This window comes from Pipistrellus kuhlii, unplaced genomic scaffold (assembly GCF_014108245.1).
Source record: "Pipistrellus kuhlii isolate mPipKuh1 unplaced genomic scaffold, mPipKuh1.p scaffold_m20_p_26, whole genome shotgun sequence".
Classification (NCBI taxonomy): domain Eukaryota; kingdom Metazoa; phylum Chordata; class Mammalia; order Chiroptera; family Vespertilionidae; genus Pipistrellus; species Pipistrellus kuhlii.
In genome coordinates, this window is record NW_023425525.1 from 7,144,765 (window position 1) to 7,170,012 (window position 25,248).

Below are 25,248 nucleotides of genomic sequence, written 5' to 3' on the forward strand. Positions count from 1 at the left end.
CGTGAGAATTTCTGATGTGTATTTAAGACTGAAATTTCTCTTGAGGGGATCACATTCTGAGATTTAGCACCTATATATGTAACTATTCGTCACATCCAGGGGAAACTGTACACAGAGGAGAGCATTGCCTCCCCTCCCTTTTTATCCTCTGCTTTCTGAAATACACACAGTCTACTCTTTAGCTCCCTAATTCCTTGTCAACAATCAGATCAGCAAAAAAGCCAGTGTACAGCGTTGTTTATTTCATTGGATGCCTGCTGTTTTTGCATGCTCAGCTTCCCATATTATTTTAGTTATGAATTATTATCATGGATCCTGAGCATGAGAAACCTAGTGCAGAACCTACCTGTTGGGGAAGAGAACATGCTGTTTTCTCATGGAGGCTCCACACTACAACACCTGTCATTTCTGAGGATTGGCTTCAGATCCCTAGCCTTTTATGAGCCAGCGATGTCACATGCACTAAAACCCAGAGCACATCAGCCACTGGGTGGGTTTCACATGCCTGTCCTCCAGCCTTCCCAGTGGATTGTAATGCCTTGGCCTTACAAGGTGTGTCATTTTCAGGCTGCTTTTCTGAAGAAGTCTCAAGACATCACTAAGCTTCAAGCTCAATGATTTTTAGCCTAATTTGATGTCTCTCTCTTTACTACAATAAACAGTTTGCTCTTGCTGCTTTCTGCTGTTAGTATGGTTTCTCCCCTCCTCTTTCTCCTCTTCCTGTTCTTCTCACTTTCCTCCTCCTCCTTCTTTTCTATCACCTCTCCTTGTTCCTTCCTTTTCTTGAATCATGTTCACTATTTCCCTTGCCTTGGAGAGCTAAACACAGAGCCCAGTGGAGGAGTGGCCACAGCAGCTGGAGGTCAATTTTGTCTCTCAGGTTCCTAGATCCAGAAAACTCTTCTCCAAAGGGCAAGGAGCTTGGGAATGGGACCCCTGCCCAGTTGTGGAGGTGGCTTAAATCAAAGTCGGAATCAGAATGGCCATTTGTGGCCATTTGTTTGCTTTATAACGTAACAAATGGCTTCATCAGATGCTGGCCCTGCTCACCTCACTCCCTTCTGCCTCTGCCTCCTTTCTCCCAGCACCCTCCCCCTTCCATCTCTCTCATCGGTCCTTTGCTGCCTCAACTGCTCCACTCGAATTTAGTGCTCCACCTCTGGACTCTAGCCTGTGAAATGTCCTTGTCACTGCCCCAGTCAGGTGGATGCTGCTGCCATAACTCCTGTGTGATATCAATAACCCACGCTAGTGAAGCAATGAGGTAATTTTCCCTGAAGCTCTAAATATAATTTAACAAGTTAAACACTGTAACATTGTGGTGAATGCACTATTAAGGGGCTGTAAATTGCTTACATAGCATCAATAAACACAGTGCCCTAAAGCGAGGGGCTGTTAAGACTTTATAATCTAAAGCAGCATTTGGAGTATCACCCCCTCGGCGTTAGCTTCCCGTCAGATAAAAACAAAGCGGCTGAGGGCTCTCCTTGATGCCAAGTGTACATAGGAACACAACAAGCTTTAGGGGTAATTACTTTTTGAGTGCTTGATGTGGACTTGCCGAGAAGCACATGTGTTACCAAATTTGCCCATGATTAATTTGGCCCTTCCATTGCCACAGAAATGGGAGAAGTTGGTTGTAAGTGCCAAGACAATTGGTATATGGCCCCCACCGAGTCATGGTGTGTCCTTTTCTTTGGATGAGAATAAAATTTTCAGTATAATCTGCTCTCATGTGTGAGATTATATCCTGTAGGATTATGGGTATAGAAAAAGATTTTGTGTAATTAAGTTATTTTGGGTGTCCTTGAAAGTGTGCAGAGTTAGAAAGGTTAATGGCGTCTTTTGGAAGTACAACAATTTATGTTTCAGATTTTGCAAGCCCTAAAGCTTCTCCCCTCCCTTCCCTTTTTTCCCTCTTCCCCTGATGTCCACCCAACCCTGGTCAAACCCTTTTACAAAACACACTTCTCCTGCACTCCCTTCCAGGTTCATACTCTCAGCCAACTGGTGACTAACCCTTTTTGTGTTTTAACTATTATTCAGAGTATTTGGCCTACAGTATTTGCATTTTAGTTCTGGAAAGCTCTTAGCATTTTACAAATGTTACCTCATTAATCACCACGACCATCAGACTGACAGTGTTTGCCTTATATTAAAAGTGGTGGAAAAAGAAAGCTCCATGTGGCACGGAGACCTGACGGAGGTTACTTGGTGAGTGGGGGGCGGGAGCAAAACTTGCCATCTCAGGCACCACTCATCCCCCAGACCTCACACCCTGTCACCACGAACACACACAGACCTTCTGGGCAGGACCTTAGGGTCACCTGGAGATTTTTGAGCACCGTGTTCTCTGTGTCTGAGCAGCCAGCTGAGTTACATTTTCAGCCTGAACAAAAGCTCCTGAGTAGGATGAAGGGGCTCCTTTTCTTTAGTTATAATCAGGGCCATCCCAAGATTATGGGGACTTTCTACCTTGTGCCTCTGAGCTCTAGTACAAGATACCAATCCCTTGATGACAGACAGGTACTGTGAAAGAAGGATGCACTAGGGTCCGAGACACAGGCAGAGGCCCTCTGTTCCTGTGCTGCAATCATAGGCCGCAGCTCTGCTCTCAGCCCCATCCCTGGGGCTGCATGTAACATCGTCTTGGGATTTTGCTCATCAGGGAGTATCGGGTTCCTACTGCCTGGGTTCATCCGCAGAAAGATATTAGGAACATGGTTGAAGGCAGGAGATGATATAGGATTCTTTGATCTGGGCCTCACAGCCCACTGGGGGTGGCTTAGGTTCCGGGCCTGGGTTGCAATTCATGCTCTGAGGTGAAGTAGGAGATAGACAGAGCTAGGAGATGCTTCTTACAATGGATCGCTGCAACTGCTTCCAGCTGGTCCAGGAATCTGCTGGGAAACAAGGTCCCCTCCAGGGGCTGTCACCAATGGTGCCATTCTGCTAAGCTCGCTCTGAGACGGATATGTCTAAGCGTGGCAGGCACCGTTCCATTCTCTCCAGCTTTTTTCATGCCAATAGGAGACACTCAAAGGGCGCTGCTTATGTCGTGGTTACAAATGCTAAAATCGCCGAAACCAAAAAAGTTTCCAAACAAGAACAGTGCCATCTTACTTGTGAGTGGCTTTAATTTCCACATTCTCCAACATGGCAGGCCTTGCCCATTCCTGACTCCTTTCTTAAAACGCAGTCCGAATATATCATGGGAGATACACCACAACTTTCTTTTCTTTCAAGTAATGCATTTTTGTGTAAACATATTGTTTATGAAAGAACCTTTTACAGATGCTTTGTGTTGCCTTTGCTCAAGAAAATGCATTTTAAAAGAATTCTCCCCAGCCTGGCATGTAATGTTTCATTAGCCAACATAACCTTGTTTATTTGCTTTTTAAAATTTTATTTGGGAAAGGAAATCAATTTGCACCCCTGACATGCTGCCAGGTTCCTGTTTATAAGCATACAATAGGCAGCTTGGAGGGGCGAAATCCATAGTTTATGATTCCAGCATTAAGTATGACACAATCTGTATATGAAACCATAGAGGCAGTGCTGCTTTCCTGTCCCCGCAGCCACACGCTGCAGTGGGAGCTTTCTCTTAGAGCATTATTCAAGTGTGCACAGAGCAAATGGCCCTAATTGTGCCGGGCACTTAACGTGTGAGGAAGGATTGTCAGAACAAAAGGAGCTCTTTGCTGGGTTTTGTGTGTGTGTGTGCACGCGTGCGCGCGCACGCGCGTGTGTGTGTGTGTGTGTGTGTGTGTGTGTATGTGTGTGTGTGTGTTTTAAATACCTTAAGCAACTGGCTGGGACCCAGCCTGATGACTGTGCTGTGCTTTGTGGAGACTTGAAGTGTCCCTAAAACATAATTAAGAGTGTCCTCAGGTCTTCTGCTATCAGAGATTCTGATCGACTGGTGGGAGATGGCAGGACCTGACGGCCAGTGTGTCCAACGTCAAAGAGAATCCTTCACTTTAGACCCCCAGTGGGGATGCTGAGGTGATTGTACTCTTTTGGCCTTGACCCTAACTCATGCCTGATTTTTTAAAAATTGTTATTGATTACTCTTTTTAGAGAGATAGAGGGAGGGAGGGAGGCAAGCAGGGAGGGAGAGATTTGTTATTCCACTTATTTATGCATTCATTGGTTGAGTCTTATATATGCTTTGATCTGGGATTGAACCTACAACCTTGGCATATCTGGATGATGCTCTAACCAACTGAGGTGCCAGCCACAGTCACTTTGCCTATTTTGAGTGTCTGAGTGTCTTTCTTGTCCTAGCTTTTCTCATCTCCAGGAAGACATGATTATTTTATTGGGCCAACATATTCAGGTCCAAATGTAAATAGGAAATAAAGTCACTCTTACAACATAATAGAAACAAAATTCTCTATAAAATCTATCATGACAGAAAGAGCACTGAATTGGGAGCCAGAGATCTAGATTCCAGTCCTGTGTCTGCCTCCACTTAGATGTGGCCTCTGGTCTGATCACATCCCCTCCCCTGGCCACCTTTTTCTTCTCTGTAAAGTCAGGGAGTTGGGTCCAAGGTTCTCTATGGTATCTTTGAAATCTAAAGTTCTGGGAGCAGGTACTTCTCAGTTTTATAATAATATTTTGCTTGAACTTGGCATTTCTTGCTTCCTGTCTTTCCAGCCTGCCTCTAAGCTGGATCTCCCATGTTGGCTTTTTCTGAAGTCTTTTCTCTATTCCTGATGTGGTAGAGCTAACTTAATTTCTCATTTTCACTGTCCCAGTTTCCCTTTTCACTTCCTAGTTTCTGCTTTTCCTTTGTTCATTTTCATGTCCCTAAGTTACCACCAGAACCTAAGAATCAAACCCTGCCTGGCAAAGGCATTGCCACTCTGTTGGCTAATATCTGGTTACAGACACTATGCCTGGAGGCGGGTTAGAGTCCCTTTCCTCCCCGCCACTGTGCCATTCACCTGCTCAGCCTCCTGTGGAAGTCCCAAGGCCTTTTCCAGTTGTAAGCACCTATTTGGCAGCACAGCTCCAGGTATGCTGAGTAGGTGAGTCTATAGTGTTCACATGAATGCACTCAGGAGGGAAGCTAACTTTGGGGGGAAACTAGAATACAGGGGAATCTTTCATTATTCATCTCTACTTGTAATCAGAGGCCATTATTGAGTAGATATAACTGGATCATGTCACAGAAATTAAGATGAAAGGCCATAAGCTCTTTACCTTCTTCCTTCCACTACTGACCAAGCTTTACCACCTCCCCACCCCATCTTCCCCCTCAGCCGCCACTTGAATTTCATTCAGCTAGCGAGCACTCAATGTACTCAAACTGTCTCAGAATAGGCAACATCATGTGTGTGTGAGTATGTGTGTGTAAGGTGTGCATGCATGCATGTGTGTGTGTGCATGTGCATGCATGTGTGGTGTGTGTATGTGTGTGGAAAGCTTCCCCAGATGTGCTAGAAGGATAGATTTCTGGATTCCCTCTAACCAAAGAGAAAACTAGGTCTCCAATAGGCCTTTCCCTCTGCTGCCCCTGCAGCAGCACCCACAGGCCTTTAAGAAGAGCTCCTCGTGGTTTCAGTCCCAGTAAATGAAGGGGAAGAGGAAAGGGAAAAGAGATGCATTTTAACCTTGTCAGCACTTCTTCAGATATCGGAGCACAACCTCGATCAATGTGGAGATGTGAAAGGATGTTTGAATAAATGGGACAACATACAAGACAAGGCATTCATGAGGGCTCTGAGGCCTTGGGGGCTGGTCTCTTCTGATGCCAGCAGCTGAGATATTAGGTTTGATGCCTCAACATTGTCTTTGTTCCATTAAAAAGGGGAATGGAGGGTTAATTAGCTACCCAGAGAAATCAGTGTTATATATCAATGCAAAACTAACTCATAGGCAAAAATGCTAGCAGGGTGAAGATGATACAAGAGATCCAAATACTGTATTTCATTGTTTGCCTGAAAATTCCTTTATACCAATGGTTCTAAACCTTTAAAATGACTTTTCACACTGAGATTCTATTTGATTTTTAAGAGATTTAAATTTCTTAATGTATCTATATAGGTTTGAAAACTATTCATGAAGTGACTGGTAAACTAATAGATATAAAAATATATTTTGTTATACATAGGCCTATAATTGGGTTTCCTTAAAAGTAATTAAATAGCATTCAGATACTAAAGAAACACATCTATAGAGAAAAAAGTCAACATACACACATAGAAAGACATTAGCATTTACTCAAAGGGAAAGATTCAGGCCTTTGTCCAAGGACTCATTTATTAAAAGCTCTGGCAATATGGGTGTGGTTCTTATGTGAGTCCCTGACATCTATTTTTTAGTTTTAAAAATATTATTTCTTAACCTAACAAATAATCAGCAAATTTGATCCACCTTAAAGTTGTCAGTAGAGATGTTGAACCATAGGATTGAAATGGACTCAGGATAGAAAATTATAGAATGTTCAAGTTGCTGGGGAGCCTATAGATTTGGTCCTAACACAGGAGTTGAGAGGAGAAGAGCATCTAAATAAAAATATTTCATTGGCCTTAGTGCTTCTACTTAGCAAGCCAACCCATAAATCCTGACTGTCAAGGTAGAAAAATGCAGCCTCTAAATGTACTTACTCTCCTCCCATCCAATAACTGGCAGAAGGGAGAATGGAGCTCAGCCCTATAATGGCTTTATGGCCCATCCACACCAGTAGCTAAATTCTTCTTTCCGTGATTTCCCATCTAAAGCCCTTCTTATTCCAAGCCCGATTGTTTCATGGGAAGGAACGTAGACAAATCAGAAGCCGCAGCCTAAAATTGAGACCTTGTTTTCAGGGTGTGTATCTAGGTTCAGAGGAGCCGTGCTTGCCCGGGCTCATCTTTTGGGTGGAGCTGGGTTTCTTGGGCACACGGTGGGACAGGAAGGTGTTAGCTCTACCTTCTATTGTTTTTATCAGTCCTATTATATTTTACTAAACACACAGGTTAATGCAGAGCAGGTTCAGTTGGTGACAGGCCTGCCCTTTGACGGTATAAATGAGACAAAAATAAATACAGATACAGATAATATTTTTGAAATCATAGTAGGTGGTTTTGTATTAAAAATGTGTAAATGGCCGAGACCGGTTTGGCTCAGTGGATAGAGCGTAGGCCTGCGGACTGAAAGGTCCCGGGTTCCATTCCGGTCAAGGACATGTACCTTGGTTGCGGGCACATCCCCAGTAGGGGGTGTACAAGAGGCAGCTGATCGATGTCTTTCGCTCATTGATGTTTCTAACTCTCTGTCTCTCTCTCTTCCTCTCTGTAAGAAAACAATAAAATGTATTTAAAAAAAATAAAACTAAAAAAATTAATAAAAATGTGTAAATGGCCCATCTAGTGTAGCTCAGTGGTTGAGTGTCGACCCATGAACCAGGAGGTCTTGATTTGATTCCCAGTCAAGGCAAATGTCCGGGTTTGTGGGGTTGATCCCCAGTATGACTTGTAGGAGGCAGACACTCAATGATTCTCTCTCATCATTGATATTTCTATCTCTCCCTTTCTTTCGGAAATAAATAAAAAAAAATATATATTTTTTAAATATGTCCCTGGGTCCCAGACTGGGGTTTCAGATCTTTCGAGTCCCTTGAATATATCTATCTATCTATCTATCTATCTATCTATCTACACACATATACTGCATGTTTATATTATGTACTATTCTGTGGTGTGTCTGCGCGTGTAGAGAAAATATCTGGGGAGATAAAGTAAAATATTAGCTTTTTCTGCATGTAAGAGTTATAGTAGATTTGTTTCTTCCCACCTACTTTTTTACCCCTCAAATAAGTTTACCACAATGACCAATTACATTAAAAATATATTGCTTGTAATCAAAATATAGTTGTACTGCATTTTTTTTCCTGATTGTCCATCCAGGCCCATTCTCCCTGTTCCCAGCCTGTTCTCTACCCTACAAGGCTGAACTACATTTACTGCATGAATGATCACCTTGAACTGTGTTTTCCCATTGGATTTAGGCCACTGGTCACCTGGGCACCCAGCAGGCTCCAGAGAGGGAAGGAAGGGAGCCTGAGAGGCTGTTGCCCCAGCTCCATCCATTAGTTGCCTCTTTTAACCAAGGGTCACAGCCCCTGCCAGGTACTGTCTCCACAAGCCCTCTCTTTTCCCCTGGTTCTGCTTCCCACTCTGTCCCCTGAACCTCCTTTCCTCTCACTCCTCTAAGCTAGGAATGCTAACAGGTCCCAACTGAAGCTGGTCCAGGGTACTTACTGCACTATGGCTATAGCTTCCTTGCACTCTGCCCATACCTTTGCAAATAGTTCCTTTATTAATCACTCCTCAAATTACCCATTTTGAGCATGCCATCTGTTTCCTACTGGGACCCAAATGATGCAGTAGTCCAACTCTCTAATTGAAGCTGAATGTTTATATGCAGTAAGTCTGCTCAGGTGAGCCAAGGCTCGATTTCTGTTTGACCAGAGCACTGTGAAACACTGATGTCTGATAGAACAATGGAGTGAAGTGAGACTTTAGAAATTAAGGAATATGAAACCTTCAAAAGACAGGTGATTGTATAGGAAAACGCATAATTTTTAAGAAGTATTTTAAAAACTTGACATTTAAGGAAAAAATCATAAAAGAGATCCTTGATATAAAAACAAACAAACAAACAACAAAGAAACCACAGAACCATTCAACTTTTTTGTATATTTCTCTTTTCTCAAGTTCTTACTTTAGGAATAGGGACTTTAAAAAAATGTGTTTTAGGATTGGGATACGTACTGTGAGTGGGAAGGATGGCTTCAGAGAGGGAAATGTGGGGTCACAGAGGCAGGGCTGGAGTTTCAGACAGAGTGACAAGGCCTCAGACATGGGCCTCATTGGAAAGTAACATTGGAGCAAACATTTGGAAGAGGCGAAGGAGGATAATGGGAAAAAGCCTGTGGGGGCAGCAGGTGCCGAGGTTCCCTTGTATGAACCGAATGGCCAAGAGTTTCAGCATGAGTCTCGAGAAGAGTGAATAAGGTAGGAGTGGTAGGAAATGAGATCACAGTAGTATAGATGAGATTGTGTAAGTTGGGGGAAGGTACCAGGTAGGCACTTACCCCCAGTGCACTTTTTTGGACCCTTAAGGATCCAGAAAACCCATTGCTCCTGGGGGTGGGGGATGTGCTCTTAATATTCAGATAAGATTTCTAGAAGCTTCTTTGGAAATTGTCCTGTCCATTTTCTGGCAGGTGTCCCTTGTGCTACGTGACAAATGCTATTTGGTTCGTTATGGTCAAGTGAAAATGGTATCTCTTTTTACTAAGATTTCATCACATAAGACAGACAAACTCATCGATTTGCTCGGTTACATGATGTAATTTGGTTTTTGCTCTCAGACTGAACAAACACTGGGATAGATGATTCGGTTTGCTTGGAAGCACTGGCCATTCAAAGGTCCTTGTCCTCCAGTAAAGCAGCCACTTCCCAGGATAGAAATATGCTGCTTAATTCATATCGATCGCTAGAACAGCAGAGCAGTAACTTATGTCTGTGAAGTGCTAAACAATCTACGAAGCAAGGCCATTCATGGTGAGCCACCTGACGGGTTCTGCCAGAAGTGCAATGACAGGCACGCACACTCATTCTCTCTTGTTCCAGAGAAGGAAGCCCATCTTGTAGCACACTTTCCTTTTCCCTGAAAAGTTCTATTTTTATGCTAAGAGCATGATGTTGCCTAATCAACACTCCATGCAGGGAAGTTTGCAAGCAAATTCATCTTTGTGGCCAGCCCTACCTTCCAGTTCTTTTGGCCAGGAGAGAAGAGCTGAGGAAGGGGGAGCTTGGGAGAGAGAAAAGCACAGGAAAATCTCTTCTCAGATCTGTAGTATATCATTAGCAGCTTTTAAGAGAGTGCCCAGTTTATATTTCTGGCCATTAAGTAAGTATTTGAAATGCTGGGGGGAAAAATAGGCCCTCAGCATCCCTGGGGTAGTTTTCTATGCACTCTTATTTTAAGTAACTTTACCTTTTCTGGTTAGGACAGGAGAGAAATTTGTTTAGTAATTCTAGAATGGGCCATTTGCCTCCTGCATTACTATACCAGGTTGTCAGTGTGACTTCTCAGCATTTCATTGTGTGCTTAGCACCCCTTTCCTGATATTAAAGGCCCTTTTCTTCCCCAAGCAACACAGAGGTGTGATTGTGCTAATGTCATTGGTTATCAACTTCCCTCCCACACTGGCCTCAGGACCCCAGTTCCTTGCTTGTTTTTAATCATTTTGCTTTAGCTTTCCTGTCTCTTTTTCTAGTTATTTAGGAACTTCCAGCTTGCTACACTTCAACCAGTTATATGACCAGACATATAACTATTTGAGGAGACTATTGAGCTGTGTTCTGGCCTCTTTGTGTTGATATGACTTATGTGGACTCAAATCAGAAAATGGCATCCCTTTGTATTTCAGGCTTAACATGTCCATGTGCCCAACTTAGACAAGAGGAAATTATAAATTGACTATTCTTTATTCTCATATCAATACCTCATAAATCATAATTTCTTTATCCATCCCACCAACAATAATTTAGTTCTGTGTCAGGCACTGAACTAGGCAATAGTGTTAGAAAATAAAACACACACTGAGCCTTTCTTCCTGGAATTTATAATATGATGTACTGGAAGTAATAATGATAACAATTACCCCATGTGACACATAATATAAAGGAAAGGATTGGGGTGCTGAGGTAGAAAATAGTAGGGGGTGATATTCAGAAGATGAACCTGAAATGAAGAGGGGAAGTCTTTCTAAGAGTGAGGAGATGATCTAGGTAGGGAAAGACAGCAGGATTATATGATAATGTTATGTTACTGAAGTTTCTTTCCAAGATCAAAGGAAGCAAGGACATACTATCCTTATTTTGTATTTGAATCAACACTATCAATAAACAAATTTATTGCCTAGAAGATAAGCAGTGACTAAGAGAAGAAATTCCAGGCCTAGGGAATGTACCTGTAAAGGGGTGAAGGTGAGAATTTGAACTCATGAGTTGTGTAGTGAGTAGAGAAGGGTGACTGGAGTGGAGGGTTTGGGCAAGGGACTAGGGTAAGAGATAGGGCTGAATACACAGACTTGAGGCAAGGCTGAGAGAGGGCTTTAGTAAGTAAAGGGGAACCTAGGGGTAGGGTTAGAATTGACTGACTTAGGAAAGTGCTGATTTATACCATTTAATTGATCTGGAGTGATCTGGGAGGGACCAGAGGCAGTGGAAGCCTGGAGAGCAGTAGAAAGCTATTGCATGATCAGGAAAGGAGATGATAACGCTCTGGAGCTTATGGGATAGCAAAGAAAAGACAGATATGGAAATCATGAGACAAAATCAACAGACTAAGGACATTAAACGAGATAATTTGCTTCATGGCGGAGCTTGGATAGAAACACAGAGCTATTGACTAGTAGTACTTTGCCCTTCAGACCATGGTCTAATCAGCTCTAGATGCTATGTCTTATCCTGTTTCTAATCTCTGTGTATGTGAAGGTATTTTTCAGATTTTTTTTTTCATTTCCATATTCCATATTGCCCCTAAACTATAGGCTTTATAGGGAAGCACTTATTTTTGTTTTCTCTTTCCACAGCACTAGTTACACTTACTGTATATTTCCTCAGCAAACATCTATGTGACAGGCATTGTATTAGTCCCTGAGGACAATGATATGAAGTCAGACCCTGCTCCTGTAGTCAGAGTGTTCACAGTTAGAAAGAGAAGATTGATCTTAAAGATAAGTAAATGCACCAATGTATTACAGGGGTTGTGAGAAAAGTATGTATGAGATAAGATGGAGGACAAAGGAGTGGTTAATTAGTTCTACCAGTTGAGAGGTGGTGTTGATCTTGGCAGTAATCATAATAATAGCAATGATAATTATAATAATGACTATTACCATTTATTGGGCATTTAATATGTTCAACATGGCACTAAACTCCGTATTTATATTACTTAACATAATCATTATAAAAATCTTACATGGTAGGGTTGTTCCTGTTTTAAAAATAAGAAAATTGAAACTCAGAGAACCTATAAAATTTGATCAAGATCACATGTTATTTATTCACTGACTAGCTGAATGTATTGCATATCTGCGAAGTACCCATCGTGAGAGGACACTGGCTGTTCTCCAATGAACATGGCATATTTCCTGCTCCAAATTTACTGGAGGAATCACTCCTGGAAACAAGTGATGCTCTCTAATGAGGTGTGGACAAGGCCCTGTGGGAGCTCAGAGCAGGAAATAACTATGGGGACCAGAAAGAGTGGGGGAAAGCTCTACAGAGGAGGAGACATCAGAGCTGGATCTTGATGAATGGATTGACTACATAAAAGAAATATTATTTGCAAGGGTGAAAAAAGACATGAAATGGTGTGGAATAGTCAACAAGCATTGAGGTCTGTGGATGTGCCCAATAAGGGGTGGAGGTGATAGCGAGGATGAGCTGCCCAGAGTTGATTTGGGAAAGATTGGGACCAGATTGTGAAAGACCAAAGTCAATGGGATGGCCAGCAGAAGTCTTTTAAGTAGACTGGTAGCATGATGGAATGTACATCTTGTTGGAAAAAGTAATTTTCCCTCATTTATTTATTTTTATTTTTATTAAATTTATTAGGGTGACTTCAGCTACTAAAATTATATAGGTTTCTTCAAGTGCACAATTCCATCATCTGTATATTGTATTGTGTGTTTACCACCAAAAGTCAAATATTTTTCTCTGTCACCTTATATTTAACCTCCTTTATCTTATACTTCCTCCCCCTCATCCCCCTTTCCATCTGGTAACACCATAGTATTGTCTGTGTCTATGAGTTTTTCTTGTTTATTTGTATTGTTTGTTCATTTGTTGCTTTCAATTTTATATCCCACATGTAAGTGAAATCACATGGTTCTTGATTCTTAAGAAATGAGGGACCGTACCAGTGACTAAGTAGAATATCACTTTCAGTGGTGTTAGACTAGTTTCTAACTCCCAGGATATCTGTAGAAACAAAAACCACAGAAATTTTCCCAACTGTAATTCTAGTAACCTGAATGAAGCAGCACCATTGCCTTCCTTTTAATTAATATGATTATATTTAGCAGAGCAACCAAGACAATAAAGTGATAGATCTGAGGAGAAACATGGACAGTCCAAGGCACCGAGAATCCGAAAGTGAAGGAACAGGATCTTTGAGAGACACCTGGAAATTGTTTCTCACAGTCAAAGGTGGCACCTGAGAAGACATTTATTATTTTGAGAATTTAACTACAGTATTAAATGAATAGCTATAAAACGCTCACAGGGATGGTTCTGGGGCTCTGCCTTCAAACCCAGTATTAGAAAAGATGATAGAGGTCTGGGATTGGAGGAGAGTGTAGCTGCTCTGTATTCTGCAGACTCCTGTTGAAGGGTTGAGATGGGAAGGGTGCCTCCTCCTCCTCCTCCTCCATAGATGAGCAGGCTAAGGCCACTGAGAATCATATCAGTGTGCCAGCTGCCTTTCTACCCATTGCTAGGGAATTTGTCTTGGAAATTAAACTTGATCCAAACATTAGAGAAATTATCTCTTTCTCAGGCTTTCCCTGAGCTCTTGGAACTCCTGAAGTAGCATCAGTGAGTAAGGAAGTGAGGATATCTGGTTTCTTTTAGCAGTTTGATAGAAGTACAACACTCTTTAGCAGTTTAATAGAAGTTCAACATTTTTTGAACTACAGCTTTCCCTCCCTAATCTTAATCTGCCCTGTTAATTGTAAACCAATCTAGAAAAGCCTGTGTAGTAGGCAACATGATATATATATTTTTAATCCTCACCTGAGGATATTTTTATTGATTTGAGAGAATGAGACAGACTGAGAGAGAGGGAGAATGAGAGAGAGAGAAGGGGGTTAGAGAGAAACATAAACATCCAATTGGTTGCTTTCTACATGCATCTGACTGGGAATCCAACCCAAAACTTAGATATGTGTTCTGATAGTGAATTAAACTTGAAAATCTTTTGGTGTATGGGACAACACTCCAACCAATTTAGCCACCTAGCCAGAATGGCAGCATGATATTAAGACAAGAGTCCTTAATCAATCACTTTGAAATGAATTCATAGTATTCCCAGGTTTTTCTAGGTGTGAAAGTGGTGGTGATAATATTGATCTAAATTTGTGATATAACAATATATTGTAGATCTTGGGATCATATGCCAGAATCAATTAATAACTTATTTAATGTTCATAGAAAGGATATCAAGTACAAATATTATTTTACCAGGTAGGCTCTGAGCTCCTCCACTTATTTGACTGTGTGACTTTGAACAAGTCACTTAACCTGTCTATTCCTCAGTTTCCACAACTGTGTAATGGGGATAATTAATATACCTACCTCTTAGACTGATTATAAATATTAAATTTTCTGACATATAATAATGTTTGTGTTAACTATTATTAATAATATTTCTATTAATATCAGTCATGGGGAGTAGCCACCCAGAATGAACTATTACTTTCTGAGCTTCACATTATGAACTTTACTAAAAAGAAAAGTATACATTTGCTGTCAGGCATTATACATGCTGGAATATCTGTTATCTCATGGGATGTTCACTGCAACCCTGACCACTTCAACGATAAGAAAGGCTTAGAGAACCTGAATAACATCCCTCAGATGATATGGAGCTTATGTGAACTTGATCCTGATTTCAGAGCTCATGTTTTGTTTCTGTACCTTGGGCCTTCTTAGAATTTTCCTGGAATAAAAAGCAAACTCTAAAAGAGCAGAATTTAAGTGTTCATGTCAAAGCTGGATTTTCAGTAATGCCCTGGGCTCTACTCTCCATTCCCTCCTTCAGAGGTTGCCTGAGATGGTTTCTTACCTATTTTGTCCATCTATTTTTTTATTGTCAAAAGTTTTACATATGCCTCCTTTTACCTAAATTGACACCCTCCTCCACCCTTGTAGCCATTCCCCTTCCAGGCAAGCCCCCACAGCCCCAGTGTCTGTGTCCATTGGTTATGCTAACATACATGCATACACATCCTTTGATTGCTCTCTAACTTTCCCACCTCTCTTGCCATTTGTCTCTGGATTTATTTTTGTTCATCAAATTATGTTGATCATTATATCCCACATATGAGTGAGATCATGTGGTATTAATATTTTGTCCATCTTGCACTGTGTGACTACACTAAGGAGAATTCTCTGGGGAGAGAGGCAGCCTGGTTGGCCCCTGATCTCCCCACCCTACCAGCTGTGTCTCCTTAGTACCTCACTGTCCCCTTTGTTATGGATCAGACCACCCTCAGTAGGATTCAAAATACTCACACTAGTATTTCACTTCCTGAGACACCATGAAAGAATCAAGACCCTCTAGAATAGCTTCCATACCTCCAAAGAGCATAGTAGCTCCCAGGAGGTTAGAGCTTTTGTTATTCTGTGAATGTCTCAGATATCTTTTGGATGCAGTTCATGGATGTTTACATCTGAGAAGTTCTGAATGTCTTCATAACTGCCCAGGCATCATTAAGATGCAGACAATTTCAAGATTGCACAACTCAACTTGTAAACACGTGTCAGGATGACCCTGGCTCTTTATAGAGAAACCCATAAAGTCTCCACACGTTGGCAGTTGGACAGGCTATAGATTTAAAGATAACATTTTGGGACCTTATGGGAATCAACATAATTTTGCCTGTATGCTCCAACCTTCACTTTCATTTGTGGGCCACTTCCCTTCATCCTTCATTACCACACCCTGAAATTATAGTTATTTGTAAGAACATGGATATATATACCTATGCATCAGGTTGTTTTTTTGCACATTGTATTCCAAGTCCATGCATGCAGAAAGACAATTACCACTCTACCTCAAGCTCACTGAGTATGCAATCAAGACTCATTATTTTCCTGATTCTCATCTCATTCACACCCTGTACGTCTCAGAACAACAGTGAATGGAGAGCAAGGGACATGAAGGGAAGAAAAATTCCAAGGACATGTGAAGAAATTTGAAACAAATAGGGAAAAATTTGGTGAAGACAGTTTGTATGTTGAGCTTTCATCTTTGATGCTTGAGAAATTTTACCTTTTGTTAGATGCATTTCTTGAATCCTGATCCCTTGGGTCTGGCAGAAAGCTATAATTTTCAGAAGGCTAATTTCTGCAAAAGCTTATAGTTATGGAGGAAAAAAATCAGTGCTTCTAGGCTCATGAATCAGAGTCTAAAAAGTCTGTGTGGATATTTAGTGTCTCATAAAATGTAACAGAGAGACTTATGGAGTGTCAGAGCTAGAAAAGATCAGGGAGAACATGTGGTCCAACCCCCTGCTTTTATCAGTAAGGCTATGGAAGCCAGGGAAGTTGAATGATTTGCCCAGGTTATATGGCTACAAGGAGGGGTAGAGAAACTGGACTAGAAGAGACCTCCTAATACCTAAGCCAGTATATTACCACATATTACTAATCATTTGAGCCAAAGTGTGAACCATGTATCACAAATGAGAGAATCTTAACAATGAAAGAGACCTTGAAGGTCATCTAGTACCATCTACTACCTGGTACAAGAATCATCTTGTGACATCCTTGATAGATGACCACTGGTTTCTACTGACTTAACTTTGATGCCAGAAGCTCAGTACTTTACAAGGTAGCTTATTTCGTTTTTTGATATCTCTACTTATGGTAAATGTATCCCAACATAAGGTCAAATTCAGATTCTTAAATTATTAATCCAGAAGAAGTGGGGGTGGCCAGAGGTGGTGAATGGCATGGCCGTAGTCATGGTGCAGAGTTCACTCTTTTTTTCATCTTAAAATGAGAAGAATAGTGCCTATCTTATAGGGTCATTGTGAGGATTAGAATGCAGTTTATAAAGCATCTCCCATAGTGGCTGCCTCAAAATAGGTACTCACATTGTAGTTATCATATTATTGGCTTTTATCATCATTTTTTTGAAATCATGGCTGCAGGAGCAACAGATACTATATCTAATCCCACAAATATTTGAAGACAGTTATCATGACCCTCTAAGTCTTCTCTTCTCCAGACTAAATATTCCCTGATTCTTCTACTGTTCTTCCTGTGATGCATTTCGGATGTTGTCGTGGCTTTCATTCCATCCTATTTGTCAAATCCCCCCTTAAAATGTGGTCGCCAAATGTGGTCAGTTCAATGTGCTCTGCAGGGGAATAATTACTTCCCTTGATCTGGACTTTGCACTTCTCTTACAACAACCTAGATTTATGTTAGCATTTTTTGGAGGCCAGATCACACAGTTGGCTCAGTAAAACCTGAATCTACTATGCAGAACATAGCTATGCCTCCCTAGTGTCAACTGCAGAGTTGACAAGCACAATTTTTACATCTTCATCCAAGCTGTTAATAAATATGTTAAACAAGTAAAGACCAAAGGTTGAACTTCAAGGAACACCCCCCCCCAATCCTTCCGAGCATATTGACATATGTCCACTGCTTTTGTGACACCATTTCACCAGCTCCAAATCTATGCACTCTACCAGAGAAGTAGCACAGCAAGATGGAGTTAATCTTTGTATTTTGGAAATTGGATGTTTAATTTATCTGGAGGTTAAAATGCCGTTCTTTTATCAATGAAGACAGGTTTTAAACCAATAATTGGGAAAATGTGAACTCAGAAAGTAATTTCATGTTTGAGTTACTATTAATACATAATGCTTAAAGAAAAAAAGACTATCTCCTCCTAATATGAAATAATAATGCTTGTCTAATTGTTTCATTTTCCACTATATTTTGAAATTACCCTCTGTATTTGGAGAAGGAGGCTGGAGAATGTGCTGATTTTATGTGTGGGAAAGAAAGCATATTATTGAAGAATTAGAATATAACTTTCAGATGCCTTTTCTATGTCTGGTGGAGATCACAGAGACAGAGATGATTTTGGTGGGAAAGGGAGAATTTATTTTCCTATATAGTCCTTTGTATTTTTAAAAAAATGATTTTCAGAGAAGATTCTTAAACTGGTTTTGGCATGGGTTAGAGGATCTTACTTATTTCTCTCATTTAACATGCTTTACTCTGAAGATATGAAACCCATGTTTTTGGGCTGTAGCACAAGTCAGTTTTTCTTAGTTTTCATGGTAGGAGAAAAAAAGAATGGTTGTTGCCATCATTTGAGCCAAAGTTCTCAGATTTGAAGCTCACTACTTTGTATTTTCCTCCAAAGGTTAATTTAATACTTTACCAAAGGCTTTACTTTCCAATCTACATGCCATGCTTATGGCATTTTTCTTAATCCTGATCCTCTCTATTTCTTTAGCCCAAGTATAAGTACCTTAGCATCTAAAACTGTATTATTGTGAGTATACTTAGAGATTTTGAGGTAAATAGATAAGAAGTTAGCCCTCTGAAAAATTGCATAGGGAATAAAATATAAGATTTTATCATACTGAATGTTTTAGGAATGATACTTTTATATTTTTCTTATTCACTAAACATTCATTGAGCACCTACTATATGCCACTGACTTATACAATAGAGACACAATGGGAATAGAATCATACTTAGTCCCTTCTCTCAGTGTGCTTATATTCTAGAGCAAGGGTGGGAAACATCCGGCCCACAGCTGTGTAAGTCCCACCAAATCATTTGGTCTTGCCTTGCCAAGCCATTAGGGATGAGCTAATTAAATGTTTGACTAAATATAGCAGGCTAATATTTAGGTTGATAATTTTGTATGGCCTGAAAATGATGTTATAAATACCCAAATGGTCCTTGGCAGAATAAAGGTTCCCCACCCATCTTCTGGAACAGTGGTTCTCAACCTTTCTAATGCCGCAACCCTTTAATACAGTTCCTCAGGTTGTGGTGACCCCCAACCATAAAATTATTTCCGTTGCTACTTCATAATTGTAATTTTGCTGCTGTTATGAATCATGATGTAAATATCTGTGTTTTCCATGGTCTTAGGCAACCCTGCTGTAGAGGGATGGGCATCATCTCAAAAAAAAAAAAAAAAAAAAAAAAAGGAGATGATGCCCATCATGGGAGAGGTCAGCTTCCTCATGAGTTGCTTGATCTAGTATTTGAAGGTGTGGTCAGGGGAAGAGCAGAGGCAACAGAAAAGAGCTGATTGCAAGGCCCTGTGCCGAGATGGAGCATTGTCAATTTAAAGGCAGGAATATTTCAGCACAGTGGAATAAATCACAGGGGCAATAGTGACTGTCATATAAGGCAGGCTGTGGAGGTAGAAGGTTCCCATACAGACCTTGAAGGTCATCCAGAGAGTGCTGCCAGTGTTTTCTAAGCCATAGGAAGCCAACCATTCAAGAAGCTAGGGTTAGAGGTTGTAGGGGAATTGTAGAGATATGATCAGTTTTACCTTTTGAGAATATCCCTCTGGTTATAATATGGGAAAGAGGAGGAAGGGAAGCTAAAGTGAGTGACAGGAGACAAACTAGGAGACCACTGTCTAGTCCAGGAAAGGATGTGGTGCTGGTTGGGTGTAAGCTTGTAGAAGGATAGATGGAAAGACAGAAAGAGATATAGGATGCTTAAGTTGAATTTATAATATTTGGGGACTGACTGTGGGGGCAATAGAAAAGATATGTCAAATGTAACTAAAAAAGAGGTCATAGATTTTATATTCTTGTTTGTGAGTTTTAATATTATTATTTTAAAAGTTTAATCGTGCTGCTTCTAAAAACAGAGTCAGGGATTATATTATTGACAAAGTAGGTGATAGCAGGCAAGATGAAAACTCTTTAGTATCTTTAAGGACCCAAACAATGGAAAAATAATACTTGTAATTGTTTACTTTGTCAAGATCTCATTAAGACTCAGGAAAGTAAGTTTGTTAAGACTTGCTTTCAAAGGAAATAACACAATTATTTTTATTTTCATTATTTTAAGTTTAATTCTCTATGTCTCTAGATCCTATAAAGAGAACTGGAGCATGTCCCTGCAGTGCCACCCCAATAGAAATCACCACTTCCTTTCATGTTACTTTACCCAACCACAATATTTCCCCACATCAGAAAAGCTTCCCAGCATATAAGAGGAGCATTGGACTGTGTGTGTGTATAAGCCTGTTCATGCCTTTGGGAACCCACGACAAAACAGTCGCTCACAGTCTATGCCAGGTGCCCAGTTTCCATCTGGACTCCTAACAAACTGTGTGGTCAGGAGTTAAAAATCAGAAACATGGGAAAGGTGCAATGTGATGGACAGAGCCACCCCAAGTACCATATATGTTATCACCATCATTTAACACGTAGTGCAGGAAATCCTGTTCTTTGCAAAAGAACTTCAAAGAACCACTTCTAGTTCTCTTGGGTAACATTTACTTTTTTCTTTGCTAACCCCAAAGCGCAGACAGATATATATATATATATATATATATATATATATATATATATATATATATATATATATATATATATATATTTTTTTTTTTTCCTCCAGTAAATTGCTAGTGACACTTCATTTCTTTCCTGCCATCCTCAATCCATTGTCCAAATGACCTCTCGAATTTCCCTCCTCTCCTAGGCTGAAGTTCTGTACATGATGGTTACAGAGGCCATAACTTAATTTGCTTTGTCCTGTGCTTACTCTTTCTTTTATAAGTTCTGAATGTTTCATATTTTAGCCCCACCATGTTGCTCAGCCTTCCCTAGCTTCAATATGTATCCTCTCTTGTCCCAGTGATCTTCTTTTCTGGAAAAGCTATCTTTTAAGCTAATTTTTTACCTTATTTTAGAATTTTAAATGAAACCTTTATCTAAGTCATCAGAAAGAAATATTAGAATCCTTAAGTGACTTAGTCTCATTTTTTCTTTCACTAGTTTGTTCATGCAATATGTTACTTACTGAATGTCTACTATGTTCCAAACATAGGTATAGCATTTTTGACACAAGCATTCTACATTCTAGAGGGAAAGATAATGAATAAGCAAACAGTCACGCATTCTGTATTCTGTGATTTCATAACATCGTTATGAATTGACTTTATGGAAATACAACAGACGTTGCAACTTTTGCTCTTGTTTTATTAGATCCCAGACACCTAGTGTCTGTTCCAATCATTCATCCATCCCAATTCTGAGGCTTGGGTAATGGGTACCCAGATTACAATTTGGAAAAGTAGCATGTGGGGGGGAGGGGGGCGGGATATAATGGTTGACTGAAAAAGAAGAGGAAAAAAAAAATAACCTAGTGTGCTTGTCATTCAAAGCAGAATGCCAAAAGGTTCTTCACTAAATCACAAGGTTAAGCACATACCACAGAAATAATTTTCAAATGTAGTATATATCACACCGAGTCACTAAACGTCCCTGATGTAAACCTCACATCAGGATGGAGGCAGTGTGATTAGTGAACTTCAAGGTATTTTCTCATGTGCTTTACTCTTGGGGCAAATAGTTATTTTTCATCTATTCATAGTTGTAAGTTACAACAAGATGAATGGACCTATGGCTTGCCAGAGCCATAACTCTCTATTTAGTTGACATAACCAGATTCCCAATTTTGGTCTTCGAGAGCTTGAAAGTAGGATAAAACATTGGCTTCCTCTGACCTTTCCCCTCTGTCTTCTCTGGGCAGAATATCTCGATGCATAATACAGTTGGTGGGGCCATGGCGGGGCCTGGAGCGCACCAGCTTGGCAGCACACGGATGCCCAACCATGACACCAGTGTTGTGATTCAGCAAGCCATGCCGTCACCCCAGTCCAGCTCTGTCATCACACAAGCACCTTCCACCAACCGCCAGATTGGGTAAGGAGACCTCCTTGTTGTCTCTGGGGCCTGGCTGGAGCTCAGGGAAGTTTCTGGATTTTCTTCTTGTTTCTAGTGCCGGGATTGGATGAGACAGAAGTTGGTTTTCCTGGCTGATGTGATATTGCCTAGAGCTCACAGTGTTGTTTTTTATAGAAGGGAGACGAGGGTCTCTGTTTGGTGGATGCTGTTTGACCCTGACTTTGGGTTAGGGGTCAGGGAGCAAGTCATTCTGTATCATTGTTTCTTCAAACAAGATTTATGAATTGTAAGATGACTACAGGAAACTCTGTGGGTGTTATGGAGTCCACAGCATAGTTCTCAAGACAAATACTTGAGGATAGTAGAAAGAAGTTTCTCCCTTCTCTGTATTGGTCCATAGTCATTCCTGGAGTAGACAGAACAAATAAAGCAGGCCCTCTCCCTCTAATTTACATAAAAAAGAGAATTCCAAGGCCTTGGTAAGATGGTCCCGGGCACTTTGTATTATGGGATGGAAAGAGCTCTCACTTCTGAGTATCATGTGAGAGCTCTAGTCCCTTGCTACTCAGAGTGAGGTCTGAGGACCAGCGGCCTGTGCATTAGCCAGGAGCTTCTTAAAGATGCAGAATCTCAGCTTCCTTATCTCCAGAATGAGGATGGTGTCTCTTTTTTCTACCCTCGCAAGAGTAAAGAGGAAATAAAATATTTAAGAGCATTCAAGTTCTTAGGAAGAGAAGATAATAGCTAAAGCCAAAGAGCTGTGGTAAATTTATATTGTTGGATGCTGAAAACTGGTTGCTCTATGTTCCCAGAGTTTAAAACAGCAAAGGGAGCCTTTTAGGATATACATCAGAGTGAAGTTTGAACATCCAGTTAAATATTGGATATGGTAATGTAAAAAAATTAGAAGTTGTCCCACAATTTGTTAGTGTGTCTTTGCCCCCTTGTTTCCAATGCTTGTAAGAATTAGCAGACCGAAGCAAGTACTAGGAACATCACTGGCTTATTTATCCTTCAAATGTTCTAGAAGGTGTACCCTGCCTCACATTTCTGATCTTACCTGGATGGGTTGTGATATGTGGAGACCTATCACAAATGACAGTTGTGGGCAATGACAATTTTGTGAGTTTGCTGTGAGTCCATTTGGTTTCTCATTCAAAAAATAGAAAATGAATCCAGCCATTTGAATGCTTGCTCTGTTTGAAGAAGCCAGAACTCAATTAGCAACTGTCTCTGTTAAAGACTTCTTTTCTTCTCAGATGACTATGCAAGCAAATGCTGCCACTATCTAAAGCAAGAACCTATAATGTACTAAGAGGGCGGGGTGGGTTGTCAAGGATAGTGTCAAAACCTCAAGGGACTCCTTCACTCTAGTGGCTTGGCTTTGGGCAGACAATTCACAGTTAGGCCAGCTAATTATAATTATTTTATTTTTCTTTCAAAGGGAAAAAACATAAAATGTGCTAGAGTTTATTAGCAGTTTTACAACATTCCTTCTCCCTTGGAGTTCTGCCTCTCCCTGCACCAGTCCCCAGCTACCCTCTTGGAGGCCCTAAGTATTCAGCCATTGTTAGAACAATGCCGGTTTTTGTGTAACAGCCTTTTAAGGGTTAGCCCTAAATTCTGGGATGGGTGTTGACTGTCAATAATTTACCTAGTTCGCCCAAGGCTGTACAGTTGGGTGACATTTCTAGGCCATGTCACTATGCTTGGATGGGTGGGGGTGTTTCTCTGATAGTTGTGACCTCCTGACCCACTCCATTTCCATTTATTCCCAGTCCTGGGGTGTTGTATATCTGGTGTGTTCCAGGAGATAATTGTCACTTTTAGGACTCTGTCTCATTGCCAGACTTGAGGGAGGTTGTTTCTTTTCTTCGGATCCTTCCCTGTTGTGCTTACCATGTTGATTTCAACCCACACCCCTGTCATTTCCATTTTCTCCATGTGACCCATCCAAAACATTGCCCAGATGATCATGGGGGCTCAGCAAGGAACAAGCCAACCCATCTCACAGTGGATTCAGAATGAAACTCTAGGTGGTAACATTTGGGGATGGTTGACTCTTTTATTTCTCTCAGCAAAGAGGAAATGAGTACTTATTTTAAAACATGAGTTCCCTCTGGAGACTGTGTCTTTAAATGAGCATTTGAAATTGCAGATAGTTTTTTGTGTTTTTTTTTTTTTTGAGGCTGCACAGAACCATATTGTAGTAATATTCTGATTTTTATCACAACCTCAAATATTTAAGTGTCAAAATCTGGCCAAGCCACCTGCAAATGTTTGCCATGGCAACTGGCCAACAAAAACAGCAAACAGCAATGAAAGTCTTCATTCAGGCTGTGCGCTTAAGCTGCATCCAGCCAGAGGGGCTGGGACCCACCTGTGCCCATGCACAGTGCCCTTTTGCTGTGGCCAATGGGTGTGTTCACGACTGGGACTCTGTGCAGAGGAAGGGGGCTGCCTGTCTCCCACTCTGCCTCTTTCCTCCTCTCCTACCAGTGCCCAGCTTCTGCTGCTAACCCCACTTTTACCCTCCTTTCTGCCCCCTCCTTTCAGGCTGTGTTTAAGCTTAGAGGCTTGGATGTATTGACAGTGTAACTGACATGAAGGACTAAGAAATGGGAGCAGTGTTAGTTCTCATGGACTCAGGAGATAAAGTATGCATCCTAGTAAGCATTTGATTTTTGTACTTTCTAAGTACCTGTAGGCACCGGGCTACATTGTTCCAAAATGAGTGGAAACGCAAAAATCTGAAGAAATAAGATTAACAGTAGATAGACAAGTAACATGGAAACTTTCATTCCATCCCCTTCCATGCTCTGCCGTGCCCTTTTTCCAGTTCTGTCGAAGTAGTGCTGTTATCCCAATAGAAACTGGAGGTAAGTATAAATATCCCAAATTGCACTTGTGTGGTTAGGCCGGCTAGAAAAACACACAGCACTAGAGAGTGTGGGAGGTATCCCCAAACTAGTGACTACTTGTGCGTTGTCAAACTGGCAGACACTTTGTCAGGATGAGTGTCTTTAGCTGATTGATGGCAGCATTTTAGGAGATAAGTTTTCCAGATGGGGAAAAAAGAGTGAGGCATGGGCTGTGGGAGAGACAAGTGAGACAGAAATCAAGCATGTGTTAAAATATAGATGAAATTGATTCATCCTTGGACCAAGTATGTGGCAGATTCCAAGATCTCTGCTCTAGTCATTTTTATTAGATATCATGTAACAGGCTCATTAATTCAGGATCAAGCCAGCAAAGCCTGGGGAAAATGGTAGATGAGCAGGTAGTGGTAGTGCAAATTCTTTCTTTCTCTGTCTCTCTGTTTGCCTCTGTCTGTCTCTCTGTCTCTCTCACATGAGACATTTCTGTAGGAACCAATACTCTGTTGAATAGGTGGCTATGATCTTGATAGAACCCAGCTTCCCTAAAGAAGTCTATTTCTCTTTTGGAGTAAATTATAGTAATTCATGATCAGTCATTCTTCAGGAGAGCAATGAAGATAATATGGAGTGTGGAGTTCTGCAAGAACGGGTATAAGTGCT

General features: G+C 40.9%; 1 protein-coding gene across 3 annotated transcripts in view; it reads left to right on the plus strand.

The window, feature by feature from the left end:
• The window catches only part of CREB5 (cAMP responsive element binding protein 5), a 383,557-nt gene that overhangs the window by 118,608 nt on the left and 239,701 nt on the right, over positions 1-25,248 (plus strand). For all 3 annotated transcript variants that reach the window (XM_045587225.1, XM_036453719.2, XM_045587224.1), the window contains exon 5: positions 21,555-21,727. In XM_045587225.1, coding sequence (XP_045443181.1) covers positions 21,555-21,727 — 173 coding nt within the window. The remainder of the gene's footprint in view (positions 1-21,554; positions 21,728-25,248) is intronic.